This window comes from Homarus americanus, unplaced genomic scaffold (genome assembly GCF_018991925.1).
Source record: "Homarus americanus isolate GMGI-L3 unplaced genomic scaffold, GMGI_Hamer_2.0 scaffold30535, whole genome shotgun sequence".
In the NCBI taxonomy this organism is placed as follows: domain Eukaryota; kingdom Metazoa; phylum Arthropoda; class Malacostraca; order Decapoda; family Nephropidae; genus Homarus; species Homarus americanus.
The window spans coordinates 15,022,808-15,037,866 of NW_024732440.1; the positions used below are offsets into that span (position 1 = coordinate 15,022,808).

General features: G+C 36.2%; 1 protein-coding gene across 2 annotated transcripts in view; it reads right to left on the bottom strand.

Annotated features, from left to right (window-relative positions):
- Positions 1-371: 371 nt before the first annotated feature.
- Positions 372-15,059, bottom strand: part of LOC121868860 (ras-related protein Rab6) — a 71,871-nt gene continuing 57,183 nt past the window's right edge. The window contains exon 8 of one of the 2 annotated variants that reach the window (XM_042369852.1): positions 372-4,021. In XM_042369852.1, the coding sequence (XP_042225786.1) occupies positions 3,942-4,021 (80 nt within the window). In that variant the 3' untranslated portion in view covers positions 372-3,941. The remainder of the gene's footprint in view (positions 4,022-15,059) is intronic. The other variant, XM_042369854.1, reaches the window with a different exon arrangement.

Sequence of the window (15,059 nt, forward strand, 5' to 3'; positions counted from 1 at the left end):
ATCTTCCGGCCTACTCAAAATTTTCTTTTCATTCAGTCTACTAACATTACTGTACTAGGTACCTTTCAAGTATTTTGTGTTTCAGGTCCTGTATTGGTCAGGTTTTCTGGTCTAAGAAACAGATTGTCTTGGCTCCTCTTAAATGTCCATTCAGATACACAGTATGTTTTCAAGAGATTTAATTTATTTGACTGGTCATAAATTCACAAAGATAAACTTAGGTGCTGTACTGTAGCCACTCTCGCAACTTCACTGTTATGGTCTTCTGTCTCTAAAATACTCCGCAACAATGAATCTATTTACAGCACTGAAGGAATTAAAGCAAAATAAAATATTTAGAGTCCAAAATGAAGAGAAATAAAATAAAATACTTATAAAAACACCTTTACTAATGTACAGAACTACACACCTGGCATAAAGCATATTACAAACAGTGGCTGGGAGATTATGTAACAGTTCCATATGAATGAATCTTTATTTAGCTTTAGCAAATCTGAATGTTGCTAGTAAACACTCAGATTTATGAATGAGCTATAGTCAATAATCAATATCCTTTCAGAGGTTTAGTATTGTAAAACAATTTCACACACATATGAAGAGGAAAGGATTTTTTTGGTATGCAGATCCATGGACTAACACAAACCATGGTAGTGACCAATTGGTGATGGAGGAGGAATTAAGGTGCTCTAATTATATAAGCTTGCAATATTTTTTAGAACTATGGCAAAGTAGAAAGAATGACTGGACACAGTTGCACTGGTGTAATTCCTTACAAATGAAATAAGTCAGTAGAATATATATATATATATATATATATATATATATATATATATATATATATATATATATATATATATATATATATATATATATATATATATATATATATATATATATATATATATATATATATCATGCCATGGAACATGAGTTAAATTCTACACCATCATTCCATTTATTATGAATTACCCTAAATAATCTATCTGGACCCAAAATGCAATATACAACCTTTTTACTGCAGAATCATCTACATTTATTAATATCTATGAAATTAATAATTCCATGAAGCGAGCAATATTTATTGGACAATGGTCATCTTTCCTATTTTGAATTATAACCTAATTATGCATTAAGTAAGAGTTGTATGTTCATGAACAAGCAGTTTTCTTCACACAATGCAAGTGTATTGAGTTTTCTACAACATCTGTTAATTCATACGTGCTAACACCTAAAAGCTCTGCTATTCAAAATGTTGAAGCCAAGTGCTTTCTATTTTATTCCCAGTCTTATGTGTGGGTGATGAGGGAGATAATTGGTCAGAGGAGGAAGACAACAGCCAATTACAATAAAGCTTTAATCATCCCTCACTACCCCCTACACAAGGCCTGACAGTACATACAACAAGATGCCATTCACAATTGCTATCGACTTGCCAAACATTAGCAAGCCCACTAAAGCAGGAAGATGATGTTTCCAAGTACGATTGTCTCAAACTAAGAGGCACGGTCCACTCCACTATAGTACAAGTATTGCCTGTATCTTTATCAAAATCACTCTTCTGGAAATCTGATAGCAATTTTGAATTGCACCTTAAGCAATCACAGGTTGTCATGTTGCTGCTGCTGGAACAACAGTCACTACAAAACATTAATAATAAGAGAATTGAGCACTTGAGAAGAAGTGGTGAAGTAGTCATTATTGGTATTTTTTATTAGTAATATCAATAGAGCCAACAGCAACATCATCAATATCATAAAAAAAAAAAAAAAATTAATTCAATCCTGTTGGTGATTTTTCATAAACTTGCTATTAATCAAAACAACCCTGGAAGTAACAGTAAAAGAATAGGATATTTTGACTCTTTTATACAGACTTGGGCCAATTAAGAGATGGGTGCTCTTTTCAGCAACTATAATCTAAGTAATTTCACATTACTGTACTGTAATTAAATCATGGGAAACAAACATTGTGGCGGGTGAGTAATCATAGCCCAGATATAAAAACATTCCCGATAACATTTAAAACTCATCTAAGTATGATCCTTCAATAATTTTGTTTAAATTTATCATATAAATATATATATGTATGATTCCATCACAATGGTGTGAACGTAGTATGAAGATAAAGCCCACAAATTAAGGAAGTAAAAATTACTGACCTTTTAGACAAAGCATTGAAGAGAGAACATTGTCCAAGGTCAGCAATACACATGTGTTTCACTTTGTGGACTTTACTGTCATGGTATGAGTGTTAAAAGAAACATTATTGTATGGGATTTCAACAAGACTTCCTTCACTTTCCTTGAAGCAAAGAGAGAAGCAAGTGGAGTCCCATCTATAGCCCAAGATCCTTATACTGTAATATTTATGCTCCAGTTTCTCTCGTGCAGTCAGTGGGCAACCTCTCACTTATATCGGTAATAAAAGCTATTGGCAAAGAGGCAAACTTCAAGATTTGTGGCGTTTCACAATAGCACAGCTTAAAATGCAGCAGAACTCGTATTCATCCCAATGGAATGTCAAATTAACCAATGGAAAAATGATTTAGCAAATGAAATGGTCAGTAAGCACTTCATTAATAATGAAACATGAATGCATATAATATCCTATTCAAATAAACTGCCATAAAGTCACTTAGGACCTTCAATATTCTGTTTGAGGTAAAGCTTCTCCTTGTAGAATATGACATCAGCAAACCTTAAGTAGTAAATTAAAGACATTCAGACAACTATCACAATAATGAGCAAAGTCAAAGTCTGCTTCAAGGTGTGGTCTATCTCTCGAAAAACAGGTCGCTGCCTTTACTGGTACTGTATCATGCTTTCACCTCTCAGTAGTGTGCAACCAATGGATGTTTTCTTATGAGTTTCTGCTTAAATCAAAACAAGTAAGAATCTTTAGATTCAGAAGTACCCCAAGTACTGTAGTATGAAACTTACTAATAATTTACTGTTAAATAAAAGTCTAACCAGAAAGCACTTTTTTAGTAAAAGCCACAATTTGCACTGCCACATAAAAAACTTTTTAAAGTCTTGCAGCTCACCTATAGTACAATGATATGTTCAAGAACTTGCTCACAAATCACTCTGGGTAATTATTGCTTTGTAGATACAGATAAAGTCAATCATAATAATTTCATCAAATTAGTCAACAATAAATTGTGGCATTTACTAAACATATACAGTACATGTACATATACATAAGGTTCTGCATCACTAATCAAACTAGAGATTATTTGGTCTTCTTACAACTCAATATATTAACATCACTGACTAAAGAGGTTGGTGGGATGGTTTCATATATTCGAAACAAGACAGCAGCATGTAAGACTAAAACAACACAAGAGTTAAAGTCAGCACCCAAAAGTACATACCATAACATAAGGTATTGTGCATATCAAGATAAAAGACCCTTTTTATATTAGGGACATGAAAACCTCGGAAAAGAGGAGTGAAATTGTCATAAAAAATGAAGATCACTTTTATAAAAAAGCACCAAAGTATGAGGTGGTATTATGAAAAAATTATATTCATACTTGATTCATACCCACCTATACACAACATACTGTACTAAATGATTTGCCTGAAGTTTAATGTGTTAAATACAAAATTAAACTGATAGTTAAAATTGTTATACGAAGCAAACACAAGTAATAGGAAGAGAAAGGAGCAGGAGGCTTCCTAGGTGTTACTTGGTGTAAGGGAAAATCTCAAGGACAATTGAGGAGGTTCTCTGGGTGTTACTTGGTGTACAGAGAGAAATATGAGGATAAATGGGTTTACTGGGTGTTACTTGGTGTAAGGAAGAAATAAGGAAGGTTTCTGGTGTTACCTGGTGTAAGGAGAGAAGTATGAGGATAAATGAGGAAGCTTTCTAGGTGTTGCTTGATGTGAGGATAAAGTGTGAGGACACGAGGAGAGACTAGAGCATGAAGGCCGCATCCTAGCATATACACCCACTCCCCTCCTGGTCCTGCTGCTGCTCCTGGGGAGGGGGCTGGGGCCGCAGGTCCACCGCTAGATCGGCAACAGTTAAGGAAAAACACCGAAACGTGTACTTGTTGTCTCTGCTACAAAAAATCCTGCTCGTTATACAATGATAAATATATTACGGGAGAAAAATGGCAAAAATGGTGTATTGACACAACACATACTAAAACATATTACATCACCTATCCATCAGCACCATTCTGTTATCAGATAGCACAGAACAAGAACACCATATCTTATGCATAAAAGATAGTTCAGTACATGAGAAAAAGAAATATAGCTTACAAGAAACCCCGAGTCTTCACTTCATTTTGTGCTGGACAAAGTGAACTGCTGCTTCCATACAACCACTGTGACTGTTTTATATTCAAGTCACTACCCTCACTCAGCTGATTTGCCAGAGACAATGCCATATCTATCACCCTCCCTGTCTCACTTGGAATAAATGACCTGAAATACTTCAGAACAAAGACTTGAGAAAATTAATTTACCGGGTAAGTTTTTAACAGTATACAAGTACCACAGTTACTAAACTATAACAAAAACATACTAATTGTTCTACTTTATTTGGGGAGTTATTGTTAAAGAGAGAGTATAGGGTCACCAAAAGAGAATGGCCAGAATAGACACGTTCACAGCTCTGCAAAATTGGTAATTTAACTTGGCATTTTTTTTTATAGTGCGAGGTCCGATTATTATTATTTTTTTTAAACCAAGTTGTACTATCAATGAACCAGGCATTTGAAGTTTACTATTTTAAAATCTCGCGCAACGGTGGCCATGATGGTTGTGTCGTCACTGGCTGGTGAGTAAACACTTCCCTACTGTGTCTTGGTTTATGTCTGTTCAAACTGAAATTTAGCCTTTTAAAGCCAGCCACAAATCAAGTTCCTCATTTAGAGGAGTGCACTGGAATACCAGTCTAAGAAAATGCCCGAGGCAGGTGCACTTATAGTAGACATATAATGAACTACAGTACTTTGCAGATGAAGTTGCCTTGTTGGCATACTGTTGAGGATACAGGACAACCCATATCTCTGAGGCCTTTAATTCAGGTAGCAACCAACAGTATCTATCAGTTCAGACAAAACAAAATACGGTTGCTAGGGTGCAACCTAGTCTATAACTTATTAAATTTCATCAATTACAGATAAACGATTAAACCGAGAACATTTCTAACGAGTTATCACTATAACATTGATGCACGCAAAGTTTTCTAGTTTGAGCTTGCAAGCAGCTGTTTTTAATGGCAAAATTTATTTAATGTCTTGTTTTTGATAACTATCAAATTTTGGACAGTAATATACTTTATTTACAGCATTATGCATCTAACAGCAGGTTGGCAAGTTACTTCCTGGATTCATTAAGACAGATTCAAGAAACCTGCCAAGAGTTGATGTATTCATGGTCACAAAATACTACCAAGGACTCCCACATCCAGCTACACTACACCAAGTCACAAGGGTTTTTAAGTTTCCATGACCACAACAAAAGTATTATGGGACCACTCATGTGAGGTCTGGTCATCTTTCTGTGGCCAATTTATCCCACAAGAAATTGTTTTTATTGCATGATTTATACATCAAAAGCTTCATTGTTGTTTTGGCTAAAACATAAACAGAAAAAAGGACGAGACTAAGACTACATTATAGTATTTTTTCACTACAGGTTGATAACCCCTTATCCGAAACTCCGAAAACCGAAAGTTTTTTTAGTGGAGCAAAACATACAGGTACTTTTTTTTTTTTTCAGAATTAGCCACCTGGGCACAGGTCACTGACCCACATTGGGGCCTGGGGGGCAAAAATGTAATAATAATAATAATTCATAGTAAATAAAATTTATAATAAAAAATACAGGTACTCCTCGACTAACGACCTACAACAACCCGGACATACGACCACTGCAGTCACAAAATATTTTTCAAATTATGTATTTTCGAGTCCCGACGTTAGTGATCACGCTGTGTACTGACAATTTTTTTTTTGTAATGCCCTTTAAAATGGCTGGCAAGCATAAAGTGAGAGTTCTAGTGGTGCTGAGAAGAAAGAGAGACACCCATTTTAGATTTTCTATGTATTATTTTCGCATTTTCGACTTACGATCAATTTGACTTACGACCTGGTCGTTGATCCTTAACCCTGTCGTAAGTCGAGGACTGACTGCTACACAAAAATGAAATAATAATGATAACAATAATAATAAAATAATAATAATAATAAAGAAATACATGAATGAAAAAAAGGTCAAAAGTGAGAAACACGATCTAGACCTATGAATTATCATTATTATTATTACGACATTGTCAGGTTAGTAAGTGAGTATTGCGAAACCAGAGTTTTGAGAAAAACGCATTTGAATATTTTTTCCTTTTCTGGTCCATAACCCCCAACCCCCATAAATTTTTTGGAAATCTGACCAATATCATGGGCATTTTGAAGCTATGTGCACTTGATATTAGGAGATATTCTGAAGTCAATAGTAAATACTTTTTACGATACAAAAATGCCCGAGTACAATACGTACTGCATTAAAGAAAAATAATTGGAATTTTCTGGAGAAAAGGGGGGTCATCATTTATAACTTCTTTTGTAGGTTGTGAGTAATACTTTATGAATTTGTATGAGAAACATGTATTATGTTCCATAATATGCCCAATAGTTAATGGTAATAGCTACAATACTTGTAGGCAATAAAAAATTAAATATTTTAGGAGATAAATATAATTAATGGTAAAGCATATAAAAAGTATAACATATATATTATCACTGCCAGAAGAACTCATGGTGGATACTAATAATGGTGTAAAAAGGTAAATACAGGTGTAAACTTCACCACAACTCTGGCTTGCACTCTTGCCTTTATCTCAGGGCAAGAATATAGTCAACATGCTATGAAATGCACCACGAAACACCTCAACAAAAGCCTTGGTACCACTAGGGGAAAAAAAAGGTGAAATTCTCAAGTGTTTGAGTCCCATGTGGTACAGTTGCGGAAATGTGTTCCTACACCCTCTGTGGTAACCCGTGTCTCCAAACGGCACCATCGCATCCTATTTATGATAGACGTGATTGGTGGATAGGGATGCTATACACCATATTGGTTGGCCGTTTGGAGACAAGGGTTACCACAGGGGGATAGAAACACATTTCCACAACTGTACCATAGAAAACAGATTTTCATAAAATTGGTTGTTTTGCCATTCTTCCTGGCAATACCTCATATGATGAGGTTTGGTGATATTCTGTGATGTAATCATGTGTCATGTCATAAGTATATTGTCCCCAACCTGAGGCAAGTGGACTTCTAGATATACAGTCCTGGATCTCAGTAGAGAGGAAGAGCCTCTGCACTTCCACTGTCCCAAAGGGGTTAATATAGACATTTACTAGTTTATATAAAAGTGCTCATTAAAAAAATGGTTAGCTGCTCTGGCTATAAACTGTATTGTAGCTCTATTATGCTTACACTTCTTGTTTATGAAAGCTATGGCTCATACACACACATCACTTATGTTATTTGTATATTATTTGTAATTCTAAACCCATTCCCCAATTATGTAACTGTATATTTTCACCCTTCTGGCTGCCAAGCTCTTTCAATAAACCATTAATTATTATTATTATTATTATTATTTAACTACCTCGATATTTGTGTCTATCAGTGCTAATATGTTCTTAGCTGTGCCAGTCACTATGTCACTTGATCATTGACTCACTCACTAAAGTGAAGAAATATGTCACTGAAAAATCTGTTCACTACGAGAAAAATGAATTATTCTTGTTCAGTGTTATATGGGGGTGTGTGGGCCATAATTCCATAAGCTACAAAAAAGGAAAAACACCAGAAAACATAATCAAAGTTTTGGAAAATGGAACTCTTGAAAAAATTATGACAGCACAATCACTCTTGTAACAAACTGAAGTTTACATACTCAGGATTATGTTGTTATAATAAAAAAATAATAATCTTGTCAGGATTATTAGTAATCATGAAAATTATCATAACCTTAGCAATTTAGAGGCATTATAATTTGATGAAATTTGAAGAGTAGCTTATGATACTCATGTACACTAGCTACAAAAAGTAAATGGAAATTTTTTTGCCAGACAATGACAACAGACGAAAGATTTTGACAACCCTACCGCGACAACGAGTCGCGGTGTTCATTTTGAAAGCCATTGGACACTACGTTATAGATACTTTCTGTAGTGAGTGTACATCATAACTAATCATAATCAGTACTGAAAATGTTCAAGAGATTATAGAGATCACCATAATAATCACCTTAACTGCATTTTCTGGCAAAAAATTTATGTAAGTGTTGGAAATAAAATTATGGTAATACAAACAAAGATTATTGCATATAAAATACTGTAATATACACACACAAGATCATACGGCCACGCGTTCCCTAATGTTATTCACCCTGCACTACAATAGGAGTGTCTCAGCAGCTGGGCGAGAGCACACCCCACCCCACACCAGCACCTCGAACTTATGGCTGACAATCCCTTTACAGAAATTGGATTTTAGTTGTTACAAACTATTATTTCAAGCTCACTCGGAATTGAGAGCCAATAGGTGTGGGAAGACAATGGGAGAAAAATATAAAAAGTTTTTGGCCGGGGTAGAGCTTATGAAGTATGGTCTGCACAGCTTCATTTAACTAACCCATCTTTCTTTTAATTTCTTATAACAGCCACCAGACATTAGTTGGCCTTACTTATCATCCTGCTCTTCTGTTCATACTTCAAAAATCCTTGTATACTACTTTGCAACTGAAATTTAGGATCAATTTGTATCATCAGCTGATTGACTGGTAGACACACACACACACAATGAGTCGCTGCAGTATAGGCATCCTCCGTATTATGGAATACCAGGATACGGATATTCGTCCCTACTGAATTTTGTAATTATGAAAAAAAATTGGGTATATAAATTTAAAAGAAAAAAAAATCACCCTTACAGAATTTTGGTAATAAAAAAGTTAATCCAAATTTTAATACAGTGGTCCCTCGGTTAACGAACACAATTCGTTCCAGAAGGTCGTTCGTTAACCGAAAATTTCGTTAACCGAATCCATTGTTTCAATGGGATATTGGGTAATTGGTTCCAGTTCACCAAAAGTACAAAGTAAAAAAAAAAATGCACTAAAGTACACTTACTTTGAGGTGTGCATGTAGAAGGCTCCTGGTTGATGATGATGATGATGGGAATTAGAAGTGGGGGGGAGGAGAAGGGAGAAGAGAAGGAAGTGGTATGGAGGAAAAATCACCTTCAGTGGACCCATGCTTGATGCCGTCATTTCACCAATAAAATTTTAAGTTCACTTGGTGTAATTCAAGATTATTTTCTTTAAATCAACACTGCACTGCACTATATATTATCAATATGTTAACTAAAGTTCAGAATGACCAATAATTTCAAAGAAAAATGCAAAAATATTCAAGACACCAACAAAATACAAAGCCAGACTAACACCTGGTGACCAACCCAGGCATCTGATGGGTGCACAACTAACTAGTTCCCAGTACTGCATATATTATCAATATGTTAAAAAAATGTTAAAATGACTAATAATTTTAAAATAAAACATTCAAAAATATTAAAAAGCTCAAATTTATTGATATTTAATCCATTGGAAACGAATTTAAACTTTGAACAGATTACTGAATTGGCAGAGTGGGCCATCAGCTGATTCTCACAACAACAAACTGGTATGTTAGTTCCCTCTACAGTACTGCATATATTATGAATATTTAATGTTAAAATGACTAATAATTTTAATATAAAACATTAAAAAATATAAAAAAACTGAAATTTATTGATATTTAATCCATTGGAAATGAATTTAAACTTAGAACAGATTACTGAATTATCAGCTGACCAGCTAATACTCACAACAAAACCTGATTTTCTTAAGGATTTCGTTAATTGAATTTTTGCTCATTAACCGAATTGAAGATTCTTATAGAAGGTAATACGTTAACCGAAATTTCGTTAACCGAGGCGTTTGTTAACCGAGGGACCACTGTAATTATTTTGTGGGGATTCTCTGTTGTAGCCACAACAGTAGTTTAGGTCAGTTTGAATTCAGTCTTCAGCCTGCATTCAGCTTTACCTCTGTGTTCAGGACTGTATTACAGGTACTAGACTGTTTTCTTAATCAAGATGAGTGGAAAGAGGCCATAAAGCACAAGTGCTAGAATTGATGGTGGTAAGAGACCTTGGAAACAAAATTAGATGTGTTAAGGAGTTTGATAAGGGGAATACCAGTTACATCAGCAAAACATTGAGTCTGACTACTGCCACTGTCGGAACAATCCGTGATTACAAACAAAATTAGGGCTAGTGATAAAGTTGCTACTCCATTAACAATCCGTACACTATATTTTCATTGTAGTGATGCTACGATAAGTATGGAATGCTTACAGAGTGTGTGGATTGAGTGCAATGTGCCTATTAACACCATGGTAATTCATGAAAAGGCAAAGTGTTTATATGCAGATTTAGTTAAGGAACAAGGTGCTAGTTCTGATGAAAACCCCTTTAATGCCAGCAAAGGGTGATTTGAGCATTAAGAAATGCCCATACCCACATAACATTAAGAAGGTAGGTGAAGCAGCCACTGCTGATACCGAGGCTGCAAAGCAATACCCAGCCGAACTAAAGGCAATCATTGAGGCCGGAGAATACACACCACAAGTGTATAACGTTGACAAAACCTGCCTGTTCTGGAAGCGCTTGTCTGCCAGGACAATTATTTCAACTGAGGAGCAGACAGCTCCCTGTTTTAAGGCTTCCAAGGATCATGTAAGTGCACCACTCGGAAAATCAAAGGGTTTTCAAGGGCTATATTAAGTCAAGGTTACCAGTGATATGGCACTCTAGCAGGAAAGCATGGATGACTGGCAGCCTCTTCCAAGATTGGTTCACAAACTGTTTCTCTCCAACAGTAGAAAGGTACAGTAACCTAAGAAATATTTCCAACAAGGCCTTGTTACTGTTAGATAATACTCCCAGCCACCCTATGCCTTAAACCTTAATGATCTTTCAAGTAATCAGAGGTGTGATTACTAGCTTTAAGACCTACTATCTATGCAGGACTTTTAGACAACTTATAGCTGCAATTGATGGCAAGGATCAGCAATCAGTCCATGATATCTGGAAGAAGTTTAACATCATGAATGCTGTAGAAAACATTGCCGAGTCATGAGATGAGGTCAAATGTACAACAATGAATGGTAGAACATCTGGCCAGAATGTGTCCACAATTTCCAAAGTTTTCCCCAGGGTCAGACCTTGGAGGAGGTGCAGCAGGAAATTGTACCTCTGGCAAATGGTGCAGGGTTTGAGGACGTGGATCAGGATGGTGTGGTTGAGCTGTTAAGAGTCACACAGAGAGAATCTGTCCTATGAAGATCTTATGCTAATAAAGCAAGAGTGAGCTGCTGGTGAGGAAGAGGAGGATACCAGTACAGAAGTTCCATCTACAGCCTGTGAATTGACAACAAAGGTTTTGGCAGCCTCAAGTTCTCAAGATTGGAGATCCTCATGAGCAGCTATAAGGTGGTGTAGTGAAAAATTGCACCAACAACAGACCACATTGGACAAGTTATTTGCCCCCAAGACCACAGCCAGGAGCAAAGGAAGATGATGACAATCCACAGGGAGAGGCAGCAGTGACCCTCCATCTCCCTCCCAATAACTCCAGTTGCACCACCTCACCTCACCTAACTCAGCACTCAACATCGTTTTTGGAAAGTAAAATTCGAATGCTTTGTGCAGTAATTACTGTATCACGTTGCATCATGAATGACCCATAGTATGTGGTTAAAACTGGTTATTTTCATACATATGTGTTTGTGTTACGGTTTTGGGCCTTAAAATTTTTCCATAAGAACACATCTCAACTTACATCAAGGGAGTCAATGGGAAACATGGTTTTGCATTATATTAAGATTTTCAGGAACAAAACCCTTCTATAACCTGGGGGATGCCTGTACTTTAGTCATTAATCGATCGTAAATATGTCCTGATAATTTAGGTGATATTAACTTTGTGTTGATTTTTGATAATTTCTGCACTTGAAGCAGCAAAAATTAGCATACTAAAATATCATAAAGGGAACACAAACAATCAAGTTCAGTGACGTAAACTCTTCCTTGCTGTGTGACATCACACAGAATGGTGATTAATGTCAATGTTTGTTTTGTTTTCTTATTACACATTGGTTAAATAATCATGCAAGTGGTGGCTGTAATGTTTGTAAAACAGTCTCCGGTGGTGGGTAAAGTTAAAAGTGTATCAATCAGTAACAGCAGAAATACAAAATATAGTGTTGTTTCTCCACCATGCATGCTAGGGTTAAGAACACCCACCCTCTTACCACCGACTGTTTGGAATGGGTTATGTTCGCAGACTTTCTGGATAGTCAACAGTATTGCTTCAACTTATCTTATATGTTTATCTAAATACATTATCATTTTCCCCTTGGGGAAAAAAGTGAAAATCAGTGCAATAATAATAATTATATACTGTATACTCTTCCTTTACCCCTAATTTTCACCTGGGAGCCAGTTTATTTACAGCACAAGGTTCATATTGTGATAAGGACACCTTTTTAAGTGAGATTTTAATGTCACTCACACCAAATTACTTACTTTCCTGTATGATATAGTGGCCACTTACACTTGGATCAAGTAGGTCATGTGCAATACTGTATACAATTCTAATAGGCATAGGTCGCCAATGTTTTATGGTAATTTTCCTTGCTTGTGTGGGTTAGCCACAACTACCTGATGGCAGTTGTTGGGTAAAAACAACTTCCCTGCTGGAAACTCAGGTACACAGGTTGAAGCAAAGTTTTACAGACAATTGGCATCCACTCCCCACCTGGGTCAAGTAAGGCCAAGTGTGAGTGACATGTGGTGCAGCAATACACACACCTGGATCAAGTAGATCAGTGGTATATATGGTGCCTCCTCACACTTGGATCAAGTACAGTACAGTCATCGGAGAATTCCTAATCCAAAATCCTTGGGGACTTGTGTCTCGGATTCCGGATTTTTTCGGATTTAGGGATACCTGTATAATGGGGTACAGATACCTCACCCAGAGGGGTTTGTGCCCGAGTCTAAGCGCGAAATTCATGTATATCTCGTTTCCCGAATATGGATACATAGCCTGCAGGTAGTTTAGTTTAATGCAATATTTTTAATAATTTTGTACATCAAAAAATAAGAAAAAGATGCACATTGAACCATCAGAAAGTCAAGCTACCACTACCATAGGCCTACCTGTAACTGCCCCTGAAATTTACCATAGTGCAGTCAGTGTCTTAACTTCATTCATTAATGCTCTAGGGATGAGGATGCACTCTGCAGGATGATTTTCTTAGGTTTCTTCTAGCATCATTAGCCTCATAAACAATGGTTTTTGTCATAGCAATCTCTCTTTGATCTTATAAACTGACATGAATTCTTGTTCAGTTATGAATGCATACTGCTCTAGTCTATCAATAAGTCCACCACACATCTTCACCATGTGGTCTATGGGCACTTTACCATTGTTAATTTTTGTCATCTTCACTGTTAGCATCAATATCACCTTGATTCAGAACCATTTCAGCTATTTCACTATCAGTCAATGAATTAACAACTGGAGCATCATTATCAATGTTGAGAACTACTACAGGTTGTGCCTCTCTAGTCCAGCAACCTCGGGACCTGACCGGTGCCGGACCATGGAAATTCACCCTTTTCCTGGATAGATAGTGACTTGTGCTTATGCTTGGAAGCAGTAGCACCACTTTCTCTGCATCATGGTCTCTTAAGACATAATGAAGGGTTAAATGTCGTATAGTAGCTTCTCAAATTTCGCGAGTTTTTAATTCAACGTATTTTATTGGAACAAAAAAAATAAATACAAATTTTGATGGCGGAAACTTGAATTTCGACGGGTTTGAACGGCCCGCCAACGTGCAGACGACGTGCATAATCGTGTAAACAGCGTCATTTCTCTTATGTACAAAAGATTCATTATTGTTTATTACTGAATGTCTTTTTTATTGAATTAATGTTTATGTGTGCAAAATGAGCAATACAATTCATTAATAATATGTAGAATATTAAAACACACGAGGAAAAGACACAGCATTGTTTTCGTTGATTACAAAACCAGTGACTGACTGGTTCTACATATAAAACTGAAGAAAATAAGACCTTGGTTGTAGCTGTAGTAAAATTAATATGGTTGTTTTAAGTAATGTTATTTAATGTTAATAAATGGAACAATAGAAGTAGCTAACGATAATGGTAAAGAAAACGAGAGATTGCGTATGCAAGTGTGCACACGTGACAACATATCGTCATTACTTTATATAATATGAAAGCAACACTTATTTACTACTCATATATATTGAAGGGTTAAATGATGTACTCTGTATAGACAAGCGGGAGAGAGAGAGAGAGAGAGAGAGAGAGAGAGAGAGAGAGCAGCCGAACTGCCGGATGTAAACAAACCTTAATTTCCCGCGGCTGTTTTTTTTTTTACGGGGATATAGCCCACCCGAGCATAAGTCACTGACCCACATTGGGGCCTGAGGGGCAAAAATTTAATACTCCTGTAATAATAATAATAATAATTCAGATTAGTAAAAAAAAAAGAAAAAGTTGCCTATCTACCTATTGGACAAACTAAAATCGTTCCGGACCACAGAATGCCGGACTGAGAGGTACAACCTGTACTATGTAAGGAGGTTTAATATCATTTGTTTCTCACTTGTCACACAGAGTCCTTGAGTCATCATTTTGTTAGTCATCGTCATAATCATTTAACATAGTTGACGGCCAAAAGTTGTGCCAGGCATTCGCTAGGGTGTCCTTACCTATGGCTTTCCAGGCACTATAAGTGGCATTGATGGCATCCTTCACTGTAAACTGCTCGTGGAAACCCTCAACACCCACGCCTCTGTTCACTACTGTCAACATGCTGTTCATGATACTGTCTTTATATTTGCTCTTCAGTTCCCTAAGGATTCCTTGGTCGCATGAAGTAAAATTTG